Raw genomic sequence first — 18,299 nt, forward strand, 5'->3', positions numbered from 1 at the left:
TGACTTCCCAGGAGACCCTTCTTTTTCTCCTCTCCCATTCCAGAATGGGCTGCCGGTGCTCCGGAACCTTCTTGCATGAGATCACAGCCTGAGCTGATCTGCCACTCGTGTGCCCTCTAATCAGGTTATAAGAAGCTGGTCCAAGATCTGGAGGCCAAGGTGGCCACCTCGGGGGACTCTTTCTATGTCCGGGTCAACCTGGCCCTGGAGGGCCGGGCGGAGGGGGCACTTGCTGTGCCCTGCAATGACATCCTCCATGTCACCAATACCGTGTTCCGGGGCCGTGGCTGCTGGCATGCCCACCGCGTCAGCCCGTACACCATGAAGGACACGGACCACGGCACCATCCCCAGCTACTCACGGTGAGGGGCCGCTGCCATCCCTCTGACACCCCCTGCCCAGGAGAGAGCCACCGTCTTCTAAGGTGCCCTCCTGGTAGGGCCCGACCACCGAATAGGGGGTGGGAGAGATGAGGCGCCCTGAGAGGTGGAGCCCCCCAACATGCCACCCACCAAGATCACTGCTGAGGATGGTCTCTTTGCTTTTCCTGGGAAAAACAGACCTCAGTTCTAGAGCATTCTAGGTCAGGGTTTCTCAACCCTGGCACTGTGGACCTACTCCCTGGGGTGGGTCCTGTCCTGTGCATTGCAGGATGTCGAGCAGCCGGTGGTGCATCCCGACCCCAACCCACCCCCTCACAGTTGGAACGACCAAATGTCCCCTGGGGGTGAGGTGACCCCTTTTCCCAGTTTACCTGGGACTGTGTCCATTTTAGCACTGAAAGTCTCATGCCCAGGAACCCCCTCAGCCCCAGGCAAACTGGGATGGTTGGCCCCCCTGATCAGCTCCTGTAGAGAACCACTGGTCTGGGTGAACCTATGGGAACCCCTAAAGCTCAAGGCCCAAACCTGGAGTGCCCCCGGAGGAAGGGCACCCGAGTCCAGCACTACTCAGCCTTTCTGCAAATCTGGATCACCTGGGGATAGGTGGGGCTTGAGGTTCTGCCTTTCCCACACTCTCTGGAAATGCCAAGCTGAGGTCTGCAGGCCACACTGGGATTGTGAGTTTCTAGAATGGTGGTCCCCAACCCTGGAGTCATGAGGTTCTGGAACGGTGGTCCATAACCCTGCAGTCCTGAGATTCTAGAACAGTGGTCCCTAACCCTGCAGTCATGAGATTCTAGAATGGTGGTCCCCAAACCTGGAGTCATAAGGATCTAGAATGGTGTCCAACCCCAGTGTTGTGGGATTCTAGAACAGTGGTCCCTAACCCTGGAGTCATGAGGTTCTAGAACAGTGGTCCCCAACCCTGGACTCATGAGATTCTAGAATGGTGGTCCCAAACCCTGAAGTCATAAGGATCTAGAATGGTGGTCTACAACCATTGTGGGATTCTAGAACAGAGGTCCCTAACCCTGGAGTTATGAAGTTCTAGAATGGAGGTCCCCAACCCTGGAGTCATGAGGTTCTAGAATGGAGGTCCCCATCCCTGGAGTCATGGAATTCTAGAATGGAACTCCCCAACCCTGGAGTCATGAGGTTCTAGAATGCTGGTCCCTAACCCTGCAGTCGTGAGAGTCTAGAACAGTGGCCCCTAACCCTGCAGTCATGAGTTTCTAGAATGTTGCTTCCCAACCCTGGGGGCATGAAGTTCTAGAATGGAGGTCCCCAACCCTGGAGTCATGAGGTTTTGGAATGGTGGTCTAGAACTCCAGTGTTGTGGGATTCTAGAACTGTGGTCCCCAACCCTGGAGTCGTGAGGTTCTAGAACTGTAGTCCCTAACTCTGGAGTCATGGGATTCTAGAATGTTGCTCCCCAACCCTGGAGCCATGAGGTCCTAGAATGGAGGTCCCCATCCCTGGAGTCATGGAATTCTAGAATGGAACTCCCCAACCCTGGGGTTGTGAGGTTCTAGAACGGAGGTCCCCACCCCTGGCTGCCCACGAGAACCACCTGGGGGATTGCTCAGTGCACCATCACCTGGCCCCCCTTTCAGAGCCAGGTAACTGGGTGCTCAGCCAGGCCCGAGAGCCGCTGCCTGGAGCAGCGCCCCTTGGGGCATCCTGGAGGATGAGGCTGGCCCCTCGGGCTGCGACCCACTTTGCCAGCCCAGAGGAGATGGCTCCCAGCAGTTGGTCAGGGGCTCGCCTCCCGCCTCTGCGCAGGGCCCAGCAGCTGCTCATCGCCGTCCTGCAGGACATGGCTCAGCAGAGCGTGGCCACCCGCAAGGTGAGCGGGGCCCCACCCATCCCCCCGCTCCCAGCCCCTCGCCCCTCCTGGAGGCCTCGGTCCCTCTGGGCAGCCCGGGAGAGGGCCGGGCACTGGCCCGGCCCCGTTTCCCCAAAGCATCAGCTGCCTCTGCACACCCACCACACGCTCCTCTGGCCTGCGTGTAAGTAACCTCGTGCTCGCGGTCCTCTAGCCGCTGCCGGCTCCCGTGCCTGTGCTTCTGCCGCCCAGCCCCTCTCCCCTCGGGACGGTCCCCGCGCGGCCGCTGAGCGCTCACCTGTTCCTGTCCCGGGAAGGCTGCGGAGCCGGGGCGGGGGGCTCCTTCCCGCCCGCAGCCCACCCCCCGCGGAGGCCTGTCTGCCTCGGGACCGCGCGCCGCCTGCGTCCCCCTCCCCGGCCCCGAGGCCGCCTCCCGGCTGTTCCCGGGCACACGGGGCGGCAGGGCGGGGTGGGGCGCTGTGTCCGTGGCCCCCGCAAGCCCTCTCCGTCCTCCTCTCTCCCCCCACCCGCTGGCAGGCTTCGGGGGGGCCCCGGAAGCTCGTCCGCATCGTCAGTGCAGACAAAGCCAAGGGCAGCCCTGTGCGTGCAGCCTTCAGTGGGGAGCACTCGGACCCCCGCGGGCTGGAAGGTGAGGAGCTGGCGGGGGTGCTGGCTGCGGGGGCCCCTGGGAGCAGCCGCCGGCTGGTGAACTTGGTCAGGGTGACGCCTCTGACATCTTTTTTTCTTTTTTTTTTTTTTCACACACACACAAATCTACACACATACAGTTGAAAATCAAATAGAAATTATTCTGATGTTATTACAAATTATTTCTATATCTGTCCCTTTGATATATTGAAGAAGAACCTAAAAATAGCAAGGATAATATTTCTTCTTTTTTTAATTTTTATTTTGAAATAATTTCAAACATATAGGCCAGTTGCAAATACAATACAAACCGCATACAGAGAACTCCAACACCCCCCCACCCCCAGATATCGGTATCTGCCAATTTTACATTTTGCTACCTTTGCAGTACCTTTCTCTTTCCTTCCTTCCTTTCCTCTCTCCCTCCCTCCCCCCCTTTCTTTCAACTATGTCTATTATCTTCCTGTCAATTATCTCTCTACCCATTTTTATCATCTGAACATTTGAGAGCAGGTTGCATGTATCACACTCCTTGAACTCATAACACTTCCATGTACATTTCCTACAAACAAGGATAGTCACTTAGTGACATATCTTTAAAGAATGATCTTCGATGTCTGTGCGCGTCTCTGGAGAGCAATTGAGCTGCATGTCTTTAATATCCTTTAAGCCAATATTCCTACTTCTATCATCCGCCCAACACAACAGTCCCCAAAGACATTAGTGCGAAGGCGCCGTCAGCTGTTCTTTGGAGCTGTAAAAACCTGAAAACCATCCAAATGTCCCCCCATCGCGTAAATCAGCGGCCCCCGGGACTGAAGAGAGGGGTCAGGGTGGCGCATACCCCTCACGTGGGAAGTGGTGCAGAGCGAGTTGAGTAAGGACAAGAGAGTAAGGGAAGCAGTTTCGAGTGTGTTTTCTGCTTCTTGCAAAGGGATGTTGAGAAACAGACGGGCACCGCAGGGAACCTCGGGGGCGCAGGAGATGGGGGTGGGTGGGTGCTCCAGGGAGGCTCGGGCTGAGCGGGAGGGACCCGTCGTGCTGCAGGTTGTTGCGAGTGGTTTGGAAGGAGGGAGCCTGCTTTTCTCTGTCTTCCTTGTGGGTGCTACAAGAAAAGTGAGATGGAATTGCAGGTGGTGAAGCTGCTTGGCCAGACTTCAGAGCCATTTCCCCAACGGGTGAGAAGTAATTGCTCAGCCAGGGGATGGGTGAAGCGTACGATGAAGCACAAGATTTAGGGCCCATGGTGTGTCACGGGGTGTCCAGGAGCCAGGTTGCAGCAGCGACCAGACAGACAGAAGTCCCTCTGCTCAGAGCTGGCTAAAGAGGGAGGGAGTTGGATGGGGTGGGGAGGGATGGGGGAGGGAAGAGGGGTGGGGGATGGATAGCTGATGGGGTGGGGAGCTGATGGGGGTAGGGAGCAGGAGGGTGGGGAGTGGGTGGGGGTGGCAGGGCTAACAGCCACGCTGCTGGCCCCCTCACGTGTTCTCTCCCCCACAGCCCCCTCTGCTGCGTGCTTCTGGGCCGAGAGCTGCCTCACTCTGGTGCCCTACAGCCTGGTGACCCCTCACAGGCCCACCCAGCCCCGGCCCGTGCTCTTCGTGCCCAGTGTGGTCGGGAGGCTCCTGAGCGAGAAGCTGTGCCTCCTCAGAGGGTTTGCGAAGTGCCCGGCAGGTAAGACCTCACCTGGGACCCACCTGATCGTCCGCCGGAAGGGTAAGGCCCGGGCAGGGCCCCCGCGGGGTGCGTCACTGGTTCTTATCGGAGCCCCAGAAGGTCGCTCAGCTTGTGGGGTTGCTGGAACAAGCCGCTGCCACGGGGGGCTTCAAACAACAGAAACCCACTCTCCCATGGTCCTGGGGACCTGCCAGGGCTGGGCTGGGTCACGGTCCCTGCAGAGGCTCCGGGGAGGAGCCCCTGCCTCTCCCACCTGCTTGCCCACTTCTGGAGGTGGCCAGCAGTCCCGGGCACCCCTTGGCTTGCGGCGCATTGCTTGCATCTCTGTCCGCACCGTCACCTGGCCTTCTCCCCTGTCCTCCCCTGGCCTTCTCATAGGCCACTCGCCCTTGGTTTTTCATCCCATCCTAGTCCAGTGTGGTGTCCTCTTAACCAATCACAGCTGCCAAGACCCTTCTCCCAAATAAAGCTGCGTTCTGAGATTCTGGGGGAACCTGAATTTGGGGGGACGACACTCCACCCAGCAGTTACCGTAGGCAGGTCGGCTGGCGTGGGACCACCGAGGGCTCCGTCCTGCTGCTGCAGTCTGCTCCAGAGGAGAGCCCCGGAGGCGAAGGTGCCCTGGAGCCAGTGGGCAGCTGTGGGTCTCTCCTCTGTCAGCACGAAGGCCCTGCTGCTGAGAGTGGATGTGGGCTCTTTCCTTCAGCATCCTTCACTGACGGCTGCCCTGGAGAGGCCTACTCTGTGGCACCCCTCCTGAGAGCCTACTGTGCGGTCCCCCTCGTGAGCACCTACTGTGTGCCAGGCCCGGGGGGGTGGTGGTGCCAGCGGAGGCATACACTGAAGATGCAGCAGGATGCTAGATGTCAGTGTAGAAATGGATACGGGTCCACGTGGCCCAGAGTGGGAGCGACGGGCTCTCTGGAGGGAGGCGGGGAGGGCGGGGAGGAGCTGGGAACTGCAGGGCTCTCAGGGGTCCATGAGGATCGAGGCCGTGCTGCCGCCCGGGCAGAGGCAGCGAGAGGGGCCAGGACCACTGGCACATCGGGGTCAGGTAGCAGGTGGCGTGGGGCGAGGCTGGGAGGCGAGAAAGGGAACGGGGAGTCAGGGGCGGTTTTTGGAGCAGGAGAAGCCACGATCAGATGATCTCTGAAAGCCAGATGGAACTGGATTCCGAGAGGTCTGGGGTCTGGGAGATGAGCTAAAGACTACGGATGGGGTGCGGGCAACGCAGCCAGGGGGTGGAGACGGCAAAGCCAAGAGCTGCCTGGGAGGGGTCCCAGGGTCCGGGGGCTGCCTTGGAGGGAGTGGGGAGCAGGCCAGGAGGAGGGCACGTGGGGTTCAGACATGGGGCAGGGGTCACAACCCAGAGGGCTCCTCAGGAAGGACATGGCTCACATAGGGCTGTTTGGGGCAGGGTGTCCTGAGCCTGGCACCACTTGTGTTTGGGGCCAGAAGATTCCTTGGTCTGGGCACCCGTCCCGTGCCCTGGAGGGGGTCGAGCTGCATCCCTGGGCTCTGCAGACGAGCTGCCAGCAGCACCCCTGCTCCCCGCTGTGACAACCCAATGTCCCCCGGCACTGCCAAATGCCCCCCCCCCAGGGGCAAAACGGCCCCTGGTTGAACATGGCTCATTTAAGGGATCTATGGGTTTCCAGATGTTTGTAGCTTGGAAAAGTGATGGGTAGGGAGGGGTCCATCCGTCCGTCCATTGTCCACGTTCTGACAGTGACAGAGCACCCTCCGTGTCTGGGTACTTTAGGGTCCGTGGGCAGGGCACAGACGCCCCGTGTGTGGAGAGCAGGGTCAGGGTGAGACGGAGCTTCTCCCGGAGCTGGCGGCTGTCCTGGGGCAGGGGACGGTGCGTTCGGCGTGGGCTTCCTCGGGCCCCCCGTGCAGCTGCGCATCTCACATCCCCTCCCTGCTCTGTCACCGGCAGAGCACTTGAGCCAGGAGGAGTACGAGGCCCGCAGCCAGAGAGGGGACATTGTCGAGGAGCGAGAGGTGTTCGGCGGCCGCCGCTGGGTGACTCGCCAAGCCGTGGAGTCCCTGGCAAAAAGGGTAAAGGGTGGGCCCTGGATACGCTCTGAGGACAGCAGCTCCGGCCCCTGGGCCGCGGGGGGGGACTGGAGGGGCTCCAACCCTCAGAGGAGGGCAGCAGGAGAGGGGCAGGGGTTCTTTCCAGAACCCAGCCCCGAGGGCAGCGCTGGCGGTAAGAGCGAACACTGCAGAATGTGACGAGCCCGTCCTGGTTGCACTGTGAGGTCTGAGGGACGTTGGCTGCTGGCCCTGGGGTCCGGGACACCCCGGCCGGGTGCTGGGTTCGCCTCCAGCTTGGGGCCCAGTGGGAGTAATGGAAAGCCAGACCCTGTTTCTGCCACTTATGACCCTTGACCTTGGTGACTCTTTGAACTCCCTTGAACCTAGTTTCCTCCACTCAGGAGACGTTTGATAAATACTTGTTAATGCCTCCCTCGCTGGGCTGTCAGGAGGCTCCGGCCCATCTACGAAGAGGCACAGTGGGAGCCATAAAGTGTGTGGACACAGGTGAGGGACAGCCGTGCGTGTCCCCGTCATGCAGCCGACGGAGCCGCCCAATCCCGGACTCGGAGAACCCATGAAAAAGTCCATCTCAACCCTGAGGCTTGTTGTTTCTAGATTTTCCCAGACAATAGAAGTCCTATGGTTGTGCAGTGACTGTGTTCCTATACGATGTAGCAAAAAACACCAAAATTCTCTTTCCCAATTTCCGTTACGAACTCGAGTCCTCCTGGCTCCCGTTTTCGGCTCCCACAGAGCCACGCTTCGGGCTGCAAGGGCCCCTTCTCGCTCCCTCCAGCGGCCGATGGTCTTGACTCGACTCTTTCCCCTCCCCTGCAGAACACCCACGCCCTCCTGGACATCCGGCTGGACGGGCTCTGGGCCCTGCACAGGATGGAGATTTTCCCCATCATTGTGCACGTCGCCATCAACGAGAAGGCCGCTAGGAAACTCAGGTAGGTGCATGGCGGGGCCTGTGGCCGTGGAGCTTGAACCGGGCACCTGCGCTCCCCAGGGGACCCACACCAGTGCCTCTGAGCGCATTACGAGGTTCCCAGGAGCTCATACTGTTCCAGTTCATGGCGGGGTTTCCCCATAAACTTCTGGAATGAGGGTCCCACTGCCCTCTCCCGGGGAGCAGCCAGGGGGCAGCTTAGAGGCGAGAACCTGACTAAGGAAGCTTCCCAGGGGAGATATTGGGGTACACAGAGCTGATAGCACATTCGAATCCATGTCAGCTCAAGACAAAGAAACCATTGAAAACCACCACTCTGGTTTACGGCTGGGGGACAAACCGAGCTGTCCTGCTCTTTCCTTTCATCTGTTGTACTTGACACTCAGGTTGTAACCAGAGCCACCCCCCACCCCCAGCAGTGAACCTTCACCTGGGACCCCGGCTGACAAGCCATTGTCTTCAGGAGCAGCCACTGTCCCGAGCCACCTGTGTCCAGGCGCATTTCCCCACCTGCCCTCTGCACCTCCTGGCCTGGGGCTCCAGCCCGGCACAGTTCCCAGGGCCCTGCTTTGGAAGTGGGGCCCGCGTCGCTTTCCCGGTGCCCCGGCCCGCCCCTGACTCCGTCTCCTGCAGGAAGGGCCTGCAGCGGCTGGGCGCCTCGGAGGAGCAGCTGCTGGCAGAGGCCCGGCGGGAGGAGGGGGAGCTGGACGGAGCGCCGAGCCTGCACCGCGGCCTGGCCCCCGACGGCTGGAGCGACCTGGACACGCTGCTCAGCTCCGCCCGCCTAGCCATCGCGGACGAGCAGAAGAAGATCGTGTGGACGGAGCAGCGGCCCCACTGACGCCCCCACGTCCCTTCCTGAGCTGCGGGGGCCTTTGTGGCCCTCTCACCCTAGCTTGGGACTGGAGTGGGGAGGGCTGGCTGGGGGAGCGGGCACCACTACAGGGGTGCTCACCATGCGAGCCCAGCTCTCTGGAAGCCAGCTCCCCATTCTCCGTGGGGATCTAACCTGGAACCCTAGCCACATGCAGTTCGTTGCGGAGCAGCCTCATGGTTCTGAACTTTCTCCACTCCTCACCAGGGCCCACATGGCATGAACCAGGGACCCCAGCAGTGTGTCCGCTGTGGGGGCGCCTCATCATGCAGTACCCCCTTTCCCCCCACTAGACTCTTTCCAGATGAAGGCCACACTTCCATTTTACGTTTTGTCACATTCGAGGGCTCCTTCCAAACCCTGTGCCAGGATCCCTGGTGCCCGCAAGGCCACGGCCCCCGCCCAGAGCAGAGGCACGAGCCTGTGTTTACCGTGACCCGGCCAACTTGCCCCAGCTTCTGACGGCCAAGAAAGGCCTCCAGGATTCTCGTTGCAGACACTGGTGTGAGCCTGTTCAGCTTCCGAGTGGCGGAAACCCTACTTCAAGTGGGACGGTGCCTGGAGGCCGCTAAACCTGGCCCGAGAACCTGGGACGCCCACCTTGGGGAGGCCCGAGACCTGCCCAAGCAGCCACCGGGCCCCTCTGTGCCCGAGCCCTGTCTCTCCCTCCTAACCCAGCCCCTCCCCAGAGGCTTAGGGGGCCATCCGCACGTGGATCACCTGAGGACCCCCTGGGCCCGGCCTCAGCCCACCCCCAGCCTCGCTCCCCACCTCCAGGGCCATCAGGGACCAAACGTCAGCACAGGGCCCCTGGAGAAAGTTGTTCTAGAATTCAGGTAGGTTTTATCATAACCAAGTTCAGGAAGTGAAATTCTCTGTATTTTCCTAAAATAAAAAGCTTTCCTGAGGCTCTGGCCTGCCTCTTTCTCCCCGGCCCCCCCACCAGCATGGAGTTGAGGAGGGAGGGAAGGGCGGTGGGAGCCCAAACACTCTGGGGAAGGAGCCCCCTCTTTCTAGGGGTTCCTGAGTAGAGCTTCTGCTCACGTGGTGGGTGGAGCATTCTGGAGAAGTGTCCGTGTCAGACACTGGTGTCCATCCCAGCGGAACTGGGCCAAGCCAGAGGGAGAAGGACAGTTTCATCCTTGGACATCTGTGAAAGAAGGACAAGCTCTGCCCATAAAGACCATGGAACTAAAATTGTTACCTTTAAGGAAATGTGGTTGTCAGTGGATTCATAGAAACCCAACCTGGAGGTCTAGAACTTGACAGTGGGGTAAGGCAAAGGAATCACAATCAAGCCCACGTGTCTTCCAAAGTCTTCCTCGGGGCCAGAGGTTGATTGGAACTAAGGTACCGTGTTCCTGCGCTGAGCGCGGCTCGGAGCAGCCTGTGGGGTGGAAGGCCTCAGCCCCTCATGGGTGGCCTGGGGATGCCCGGGGGCTCCAAAGAAGGGAGAGGGTCTCAAGTCCCGGGTTGCAGCCCCTGCTACCTGCAGGTCCTCGATCCAGCCCAGAAGAGACTCTCGCTAGACCGCTCCCGATCTCATCAGGGCTGGGATCCCACCCGTCTCAGTTTCCCGGCTGCTAAAGCAAATACCATGCAGTGGGGTGACTGAAACAGCGGGGGTTTATTGGCTCACGGTTTTGAGGCAAGAAGTCCAAAATCAAGGCATTGGCCAGGCGATGCTTTCTCCTTGAAGACCCCGGTGCTCTGGGGCTGGCGGCCAGCAATCCTCGGGCCTTGGCTTTTCTGTTACATAGCAAGGCATGTGGCGGCAACTTCTCCTTTCTCCTTCAGGTCTGTTGACTTCCAGCTTCTCCCTGTGGCTTCTTTCTCTGCCCGAATTCCACTGTGCTCCTAGAGGACTCCGGGAGTCCGATTAAAGCCCCACCTGACTCAGGCCCTTAATTGAAGTAACATCTTCGAGAGCCTCTTGACAGCAGGCCCGCGCCCGCCACGATGCAGACCAGCACCAAGAACACGTCCAGCCAGGCCCACGGTTCAATCCGGCAACCAGCCCGTCCCAGGGTCTGCCCGAGACCCCCTGGGCCAGGACACGGAAGGACAGCAGTGGCAGCACCGCGGGGCACGCCCTCTGCTCTCCTCTCCCAGGCAGGGGCAGGACTGGAAGCCCTTCTCGTTTGGGGGAGGGGGAAGGACTTGCCCACTCCCTCCATCATCAGGTGCTGCGTGGGGGAAGGGCAGGGCGAGCCTCCGGGGACACTCAGAGCTCATTGTGGAGTGGCCAGCACTGGGGAGAGGGCTTCTCCTCCAGGACCCCGTCAGGAGCGCACACCCAGGGGTCCTGCGTCTCCCACTGCCACTTGGCCAGCTGGGTCCTGAGCGCCTCCAGCACCTTGGTGTAGCGTGGGTCGGAAGCCAGGTTCCGGGTCTCATGGGGGTCCTGGAGCCTGTCGTAGAGCTCCCAGCGGTCCCGGTAGTAGTAGTGATGGAGGTCTTTGTACCAACCAGTGGGCTGGCCCGCCACGGTGCGGTTGAGGAGGTCCTGGAACGTTGGCGAGACGTAGAAGTCCTGGTCGACGGGAAAGGGCATCTTGAAGTGCAGGTTGTGCACAAGGCAGAATCTCTGGTGGAGCACAGAGCGCATGGGGTAGGACATGGTGACCTCGTGGTGGCTCTGGCTGCCGAAGACGGGGGTCCAGGGGGGCTCTGAGTCCAGCGCTGGCAGGAGGGACCGGCCGGTGAGATGGACGGTCTTTGAGCCAAAGATGGTATAGCTGGGGTAGGGGATGGAGAACCAATCCAAGATGGTGGGCGTGAGATCTGGAAGGGAAGGGGTGTCTCAGCTCGGCAGGGCCTCCCAGGGCCCATGGCCCACCCTCCAGAAGGGCTCGGGCGAAGCCTCTTGGACGGTGGGCCGTCTGGTGTGATGGGGTCCTCAGCTGGGGTGTGCCCGGCACCCAGCCCCCTCGCTGGCGCGTCGTCTATCTGAGGCCATTGGTCACGTAAGGAGCGGGTGGCCGGTGGTCATCAGGGTTGTTCTGAACTCGAGCCAGTGGGGAGTCCCCCGTGGAGGGGGGCATGTGTTTGGGCTCTGCGGTGTAGCCACAGTGCTTCCCGATTTGGGGCAGTGTTGGGGGGAATCCTGCCCCCAGAAGATGCCAGACCCTCAGCCCAGAACCTCCAAAGGTGACTGTGTGTGGAGACAGGACCCCCGCAGGTGCGGTCAGACTGGGCAGCGTGGACCCCAATCCAGTAGGACTGGGTCCTCACAAAAGGGAAGAGGCCGTGTGAAGACGGCAGGCGGCAGGGCCGTGTCCACGCACCCAGGGACGCCAGGGGCTGTCGGCAAACTCCAGGAGCCAGGAGAGGCCAGGGAGGAGCCCGCCCCGGTCTTCAGACGGAGTGCAGCCCGACGACACCTCGCTGCCGGCCCCCGGAAGGGTGTGGGAATCCACGCTGTGGGTGGAAGCCCCCCACTTGGGGATGATTTGTGATGGCAGCCCCGGAGACCCAGACACGGCCAGAGAGAAGCAGACGACGAGCCGCAGGGACCGAACGTACCGCCACTGCCAGCCGGCCCCTGGACCCTTCTGGGCAGGGGCAGGGCACACCGAGGCCCGTCCCTCGGCAAGGGTCCACCCCGAGCCCCCGCGGAGCCCTCCCGCGCCCTGAGCTCTGCTGGCTCATCTGAGAGTCGGGAAGGACACCCCAGGCCTCCCAAAAGACAAGCAGGCCGTGACCCGCTCTGGCTCCCTTGGGAAGGCACCATGTTGGGGTGCAGCAGTTCCCAAAGTGGGGTCCCAGACCGCAGCCTCAGCATCACCTGGGGCTGTCAGAAGTGCAGGCCTCTGACCACACCCAGAGCTACTGAGTCAGGCACTCAGGCTGGGGCCTTCCCGAGGAGGACGCTCGCCAGGGGCCAAGGGCCGCTGCTCACGGTGGGAAAAGCAACGGTTTTGAAGGGCACGAGACCCAGGCTACGTCCCAGCTCTGGTGCCTATGAACTGGGGGACCCTCCCTGAGCCCCTTTTCCTTTCTTTGCAGAACAGGGGTGACCACCCCTTCTTTGCCGGGTGGTGCAAGAACTGCGTGAGGGAACGGGTGTTGAGCGTCTTTGATGTCGGGCCTGGGGGTGGTCCCGTTCAACCTTAGCCCCCGTCCCCTCCCCTGCCGGAGACAGACAGCCCATCCGTACCTAGGAGGCTGACGGGGGCCTCGCTGACCCGGCCCCAGCGCTTCGGGTGCTCCGGGGAGGACACCAGCAAGGGCTCGGCGGTGCCCGACCAGTACAGGTTGGTCCTGCCGCTGGGGAAGGGGATTCCGTTGTCGGACGTGAAGACCACCAGGGTGTCATTCAAGACCCCCGCTTCCCGCAGCTCCTGGAGCACAAGGCCGATCCCTGTGGGGGTGGGGTGGGGGCCGAGCTCAGCCGCAGACGCCACGGAGGAGCGTGCGCCCACACACGTCGTCGTCCTGCCGCCGGACCCGCAGCCGGCACTTCCTCCACCTCCAATCGCCTCCCAGGCCTTCCCACCAGCCCGGGCCACACCTGGCGCTCGGCCCAGCTCCCCTGCCCTGCAGCAGGCCTGGCACGGGCCTCCGCCTGACCCCTGACCCGTTGCCTCCAGGGGCTCCTGGCATCCCTCGGCCCCGCTTCATCCCCATGCAGCTGCTATCTGCTGGACGCTGGTTTCTGTTTTCTGGAATCTCGTGTCTGTTCTCTGGAACTGGCAGGGACAGACCAGGGCAGGGACCAGAAGACGGGGTTCCCTCCACGCTCACCCCGTTCCCAGGTCACCACAAATGGACGGCACCCGTGGCGGGGGGAGAAAGGTGTGACCCCCCAAGACCTGCATCTGCATAATCCAGGGAGCTCCAGAGACTCAAATCTGACCCGGATCTCATGGCTGGAAGAGTATTTGGAGCCTTCACCCAACCTCTGGGGCACCCAAGGACGTGGCCTGGGGGACAACTCCACGAGGCACCCCTGGGCCTGTGTCTGCCCACGGCCGGCTCGGTCCCCAAGGAGGGCTTCCTCCGCACCTAGGCCCTGGCTCGCACCGCACCGCCACCGGGGACCCACCCGGCTGCGCCCGACCCAGCCGCGAGCCACCTGCCCGGGATCAGAACCTCAAGCCGCTGGCGTCCCCCGGCCCGGGCCCCCTGGACGTACCCTGGTCCATCCGGCTGATGGTGGTGTACTGGGCGGCCAGGTCGGCTCGGGCCACCGGGGTGTCGGGGATGAAGTACGGCACCTGGGGAGGGGGTGGGTGCAAGGTCAAGGTTAGAGCAGACTGACCGTGGGAAGGGAAGGGGGTGCCGGGCCTTGGTCTGGGGTGGGAGATGGAGGCGCGGCTCCTTCCAGGGCCTGACGCTGTCTCAATTCCTCGGAGCAGATCAGCCTGGAACACACGCAGCCTCGTGCATCGTGCCACCTCGTCACACTTCTCGCTACCAGCCCCGTGGGTGGCAACACGGTCACCTCAGTCCAGGGGCTCTTTAGCATGTGACATACTGAAGTCACATCCATCTGGGGCCAGGGCTGTGAGCTCTGGGGAGGGGGCAGGGCCTGGGACTGTGCCACACGGAGGAAGCAGGGCTGGCGGGGGGCTTGGGGCTCTTCCTACCAGCACGTCCTGGGGGTTGTAGACGTGGGGTGTCCAGTCCGGGATTCGCCCCATGCCGCTCTCCCCGCTGCCAAACTTCTCACAGAAGCTTCCATACTGGGGCTGGGAGTGTCCGCAGCGGTGGGGGTCGTGGAAGGCCACGTAGAGGAAGAAGGGCCTGCATGGGGGGGAGGGACATGGGTGCAGCGGTCAAGGTCAAGGGGGCAGTGCACACCACCTGCTTGGCCAACTTTCTACCCCGGGGAGCCGCATTCTTAGGGAGGAACATGCCCCTCAGATTTCCTGAACCCCTACATCCCAAAGGCTCCCCACGTCCCTCTCTCTGATCAGATCAATTTGAGCAATTGAAACCTTCTCCCCTGCCCTCCATCCCCACCCTGCAGACAGGGGACACCAAGGACCCCCACAACAGAGTCTGGGACGGGAGACAGCATTGGGGGCAGGCGGGAGCTCACTGCGTACCTGTCGTCCCGAGTCTGCAGGAATTTCCGGACCAGCAGCTTAATTCTGGTGATGTTCCGCCCCACCTGGAGGACAGAGCTGTTCTCCTCCGTGTACGCGAAGTCAAACGGGTACACGGCCTGTGGCCCCACGTGCTTTTTCCCGATGATGCCTGGTGAGGGGGACAAGGGAGGCCTGTCCAGTCCCCTCCGTCTCCCTTCCACACCCCTGATCCCGAGCCCTGCCCTGCTACGAGGGCTCTCAGGGAGTCAAGGCCCAGCCGGGGGGCCCAGGTTGGGAGAGAGCAGCGGTGGGCTGCGGGTGGCTTCGGCCTCCCTCCATGGAGCATGGGTTCAGGGAGGGGTTTTCTCACTCCCTCCCGTCTGCAGACCCCGGAGCGCCTCACCTGTGCGGACGCCGGCCTGGGTGAGCAGCAGCGGCAGGCTGCGCACCTGGTCGAAGGAGTTGAAGTGGTGGACGTCCTGGTGCAAGCCGTACATCCCATTCTGATGCTGCTGGCGAAGGCCCCGTGAGCTCAGGCGCTGCCCCCGCCAGGGCTCCCTCCAGCTCACTCCTGCCCTCCCCTGAGGCTCCCCAGCAGAAGGGGCCCTCTTGGGTCCCTGATTCAAACTGCAGGTGGCCAGCACCGCCTCCCTGCCCGCTGGGACCATGTGTCCCTCCCGTGAAACTAACACATCAGCAGGAAAGAAACCAGACCGGAAGGACAAATCCTGAAATCACAGGTGGCTTTTATCTTCCTTTTTTTGCTGCTTTCAATGTTCTAACTTTCCTATCATGATCACATAATGTGGAGTAAAAATGACCACGCTAGGCCTCTTTTTGATAACCAAATTTTACATCGTAGATAAAAACAGATTTGCATGATAAAATTTCAATCGCTGTAGAGAGACAGAAGGTGAAAGGAAAGCTCGTTCCGCACTCTTGCAGCCCACTGCCCAGACCCGGCCACGGTTAGCAGCAGCTTGATCTACCTCTCAGGACACGTATGTGGACAGACAAGCAAATCTCCTCTCTGGGTTACACTTCCTTCCACCCATAGCCTTGGTCCCTGCAGATGGAGTGTGCTGGTTTGGATGTATTATGTCCCCCAGAAAAAGCCATATTCTTTGATGCGGTCTTGTGGGGCAGACATATTAGCGGGGATTAAGTTGGAACGTTTGGATTAGGTTGTTTGCATGGAGCTGCACCCCACCCAACTGTGGGTGATAACTCTAATGAGATTATTTCCATGGAGGTGTGGCCCCACCCATTCAGGGTGGGCCCTGATCAGTGGAGCCATATAAATGAGCTGACAAATAGAAGAACTCAGTGCAGCTGAGAGTGACGTTTTGAAGAGGAGCTACAGCCAAGAGGGACACTTGGAAGAAAGCACAGGAGCTGCAGATGAGAGACAGTTTGAAGACAGCCATTGATAGCAGACTCTTGCTCCAGAGAAGCTGAGAGAGGACAAATACCCCAAGTGCAACTAAGAGTGACATTTTTGAGGAACTGCAGCCTAGAGAGGAACGTCCAGGGAGAAAGCCATTTTGAAACCAGAACTCTGGAGCAGACGCCAGCCACGTGCCTTCCCAGCTAACAGAGGTTTTCCGGACACCATTGGCCATCCTCCAGTGAAGGTACCTGATTGCTGATGTGTTACCTTGGACGCTTTATGGCTTTAAGACTGTAACTGTGCAACCAAATAAACCCCCTTTTATAAAAGCCAATCCATTTCCGGTGTTTTGCATTCCGGCAGCATTAGCAAACTAGAACATGGGGGTTCACAGCAACAGATAGTAAATCATGAGTAAGTCCTCGGCGAGTGGCGGCTCTTAGCCTCACACACTGCCCGTGATGGTGTTGTAACAGGTGCCAGCACTTTCTGAGCATGCCCAGCACAGCGCTGAGTTCCTTATACATAAAGGATTAACTAGGCCAAACCCTGTGAACATTTTCTGAGAGAGCTATCATTATGATCCCTGTTTTATGGGTGGGGAAACTGAGGCACAAGGGGGTTAGTTATTTGCCCCCGGCAACGCAGAGCAGTGCAACCAGGGTTCCAGGGCGGGCGCTCAGGCCCCGCAGTCTGCACTGCTGACCATTTATTTGTCTGCACGTCCTCTCAGTGCTGCTAGGCATGGGCCCAAGCAGGGGTGGAAGGGAGCAGGTGGGGGGAGGGGAGTGGGTGGCACCCCGGGGTGTTCTCCCCCGCTTCCCGCGGCCCTCACGCCTCACCTGGGGCAGGCCGGTGAGGAGGCTGGCCCGGCTGGGCGAGCAGCTGCTGACAGAGGTGAAGGCATTGCGGAAGAGCAGGCTGCGGAGCGCCAAGGCGTCCAGGTGTGGAGTGGCCACCGCGCTGTTGTTGTAGGCGCCGATCTCGAAGCCCCCGTCGTCCGCTGCAGGGAGGCGGGGAGAGCAGCGAGTGAGGGGGACGGAGGTCCTGGGTCAGCCATGCCCGGGGGGCTGAAGACATGGACGGGGTACGCTGCTGGGCAGTGGGAGGGGCCTGGGCCTCCTACAACCACACCCTGGAGGAGTGGGAGTCAGGGGTACCCCCAGAAGAAGCCAGTGGGAACCACCAGGGCTAGCACCTGCCCGTCTGAGGCATCAGGGGCCTGGAGCTGTGCTTGAACAGAGTGGGATGGTGGGCCTCGAGCTGGGCTACCCCGGACCCCCTGGGGTAGAGAGCCGAAGTGCAGCTGTCAGCCAGGCAGGCTGGCAGAACATGATGCCGGTGCTGGGGTCTTGTCTGCAGGCCAAGGCTGGGGGCAATGGGGTGGTGGGGCTGCCCTTCGCCAAACCCACAGAAGGTGCCACAGTGCCGGGCTAGGACCTCAGCCAGGCCTGGGCTCTGTAAGGATCCGGGACGCCTCCCCCTCCCTGCGGGCTGTGGACCGGCCCGTGAAAACACCAATATGGTCCTAGATGTTTTAGACAATCGTCTTCTATTTATTCTATAAATTTTAAGGTTTTGCCTTGGCCGTCCTTGGCAGTATCCCTGGGAGGGGGGGTATGGACAGGAGCCCCCCCCCCCAACCCCAGCACTGTTCACGTTCCAGTCAGAGGAACTGCCTGCCTGGAGACCACAAAGCTCAGTTTGCAGATCAGAAAGTGGACCTGGCAGGGGGCCAGACCTCAAAACAGGAAAGAATCGGGGCGCCTCATGGTGTGGCATGTGATGAGCTGGGCTCTGGTCAACCAAACCGGAAGTCCCCTGAACAGCAGGGCGCTGGCAGAACTCGGGGTTTCCGAGAGGGGGTGAGGGTGCTGGGGGGCCGTGGCCCTTCCTCGGGGGAAAGGAGAGTTGCGGTATGGGGCGTTCTGGGGGCTGAAAGGAGCAGGGCAAACCCTCGGGGGTCATCACCACGGGGGAGGGATGCCCCTGGGCGGCCTGGCTGTGCTCTGGGGACTCGGGCCCCGGCCCCTCGCCTGGCACCTCTTTGCGGGATCTGTGCGCGTCCTGGAAAGGGGCTCATGGGGTGCGCGCTGGCTGCTCTGAGTACTTGTGGGGGCGCAAGGCCGGACCAGGCAGCAGGACTGGGGTGTTGAACGCTGGGGCGGCCCCCGCAGACCCGTGCGGTGGGCGAGGGGTCCTCGGCCTCACTCTCTAAGGGGCCGGAGCCGGGGAAGGCTGCAGGCGCTGCAGGGAGCCGGGCGCCCGGAGTCGGCGCTGGCCGCTGGTGGGGAGGGGGCCACGGCAGGTGGCACCGCGAGCGCGACACTCACCGAGGAGCAGCAGCACGTTGCGGGTGCGCGCCCCGCACGCGGGGCACAGCCCCAGGACGAGCAGGAGCGCGCAGCAGGCGGGCCCGGGGCGGCGCATGGCGGGCGGCGGCAGCTCGGGTCGCGCGCAGACTGGGGCGCC

The 18,299-nt window shown here is 61.3% G+C and overlaps 2 protein-coding genes across 4 annotated transcripts in view; one reads left to right on the forward strand and one right to left on the reverse strand.

Annotated features, from left to right (window-relative positions):
* Positions 1-14,526, forward strand: part of CARD14 (caspase recruitment domain family member 14) — a 38,300-nt gene extending 23,774 nt beyond the window's left edge. For 2 of the 3 annotated variants that reach the window (XM_037808035.1, XM_037808036.1), the window contains 7 exons: positions 125-362; positions 2,166-2,229; positions 2,746-2,857; positions 4,357-4,530; positions 6,473-6,594; positions 7,414-7,529; positions 8,162-9,441. In XM_037808035.1, the coding sequence (XP_037663963.1) occupies positions 125-362; positions 2,166-2,229; positions 2,746-2,857; positions 4,357-4,530; positions 6,473-6,594; positions 7,414-7,529; positions 8,162-8,369 (1,034 nt within the window). In that variant the 3' untranslated portion in view covers positions 8,370-9,441. Of the gene's footprint in view, positions 1-124; positions 363-2,165; positions 2,230-2,745; positions 2,858-4,356; positions 4,531-6,472; positions 6,595-7,413; positions 7,530-8,161; positions 9,442-14,376 lie in introns of those variants that run through there. The other variant, XR_005212556.1, reaches the window with a different exon arrangement.
* SGSH (N-sulfoglucosamine sulfohydrolase) lies at positions 9,260-18,294 on the reverse strand. Its single transcript, XM_037808037.1, has 8 exons — positions 18,161-18,294; positions 16,670-16,830; positions 14,841-14,946; positions 14,456-14,606; positions 13,994-14,150; positions 13,540-13,621; positions 12,562-12,765; positions 9,260-11,186 (listed from the first exon to the last, which is right to left on the reverse strand). The coding sequence occupies exons 1-8, from the start codon at positions 18,255-18,257 to the stop codon at positions 10,627-10,629; spliced, it is 1,518 nt and encodes a 505-aa protein (XP_037663965.1). The 5' UTR covers positions 18,258-18,294; the 3' UTR covers positions 9,260-10,626.
* Positions 18,295-18,299: the final 5 nt, after the last annotated feature.

Source organism: Choloepus didactylus, chromosome 18 (assembly GCF_015220235.1).
Source record: "Choloepus didactylus isolate mChoDid1 chromosome 18, mChoDid1.pri, whole genome shotgun sequence".
Lineage (NCBI taxonomy): Eukaryota > Metazoa > Chordata > Mammalia > Pilosa > Megalonychidae > Choloepus > Choloepus didactylus.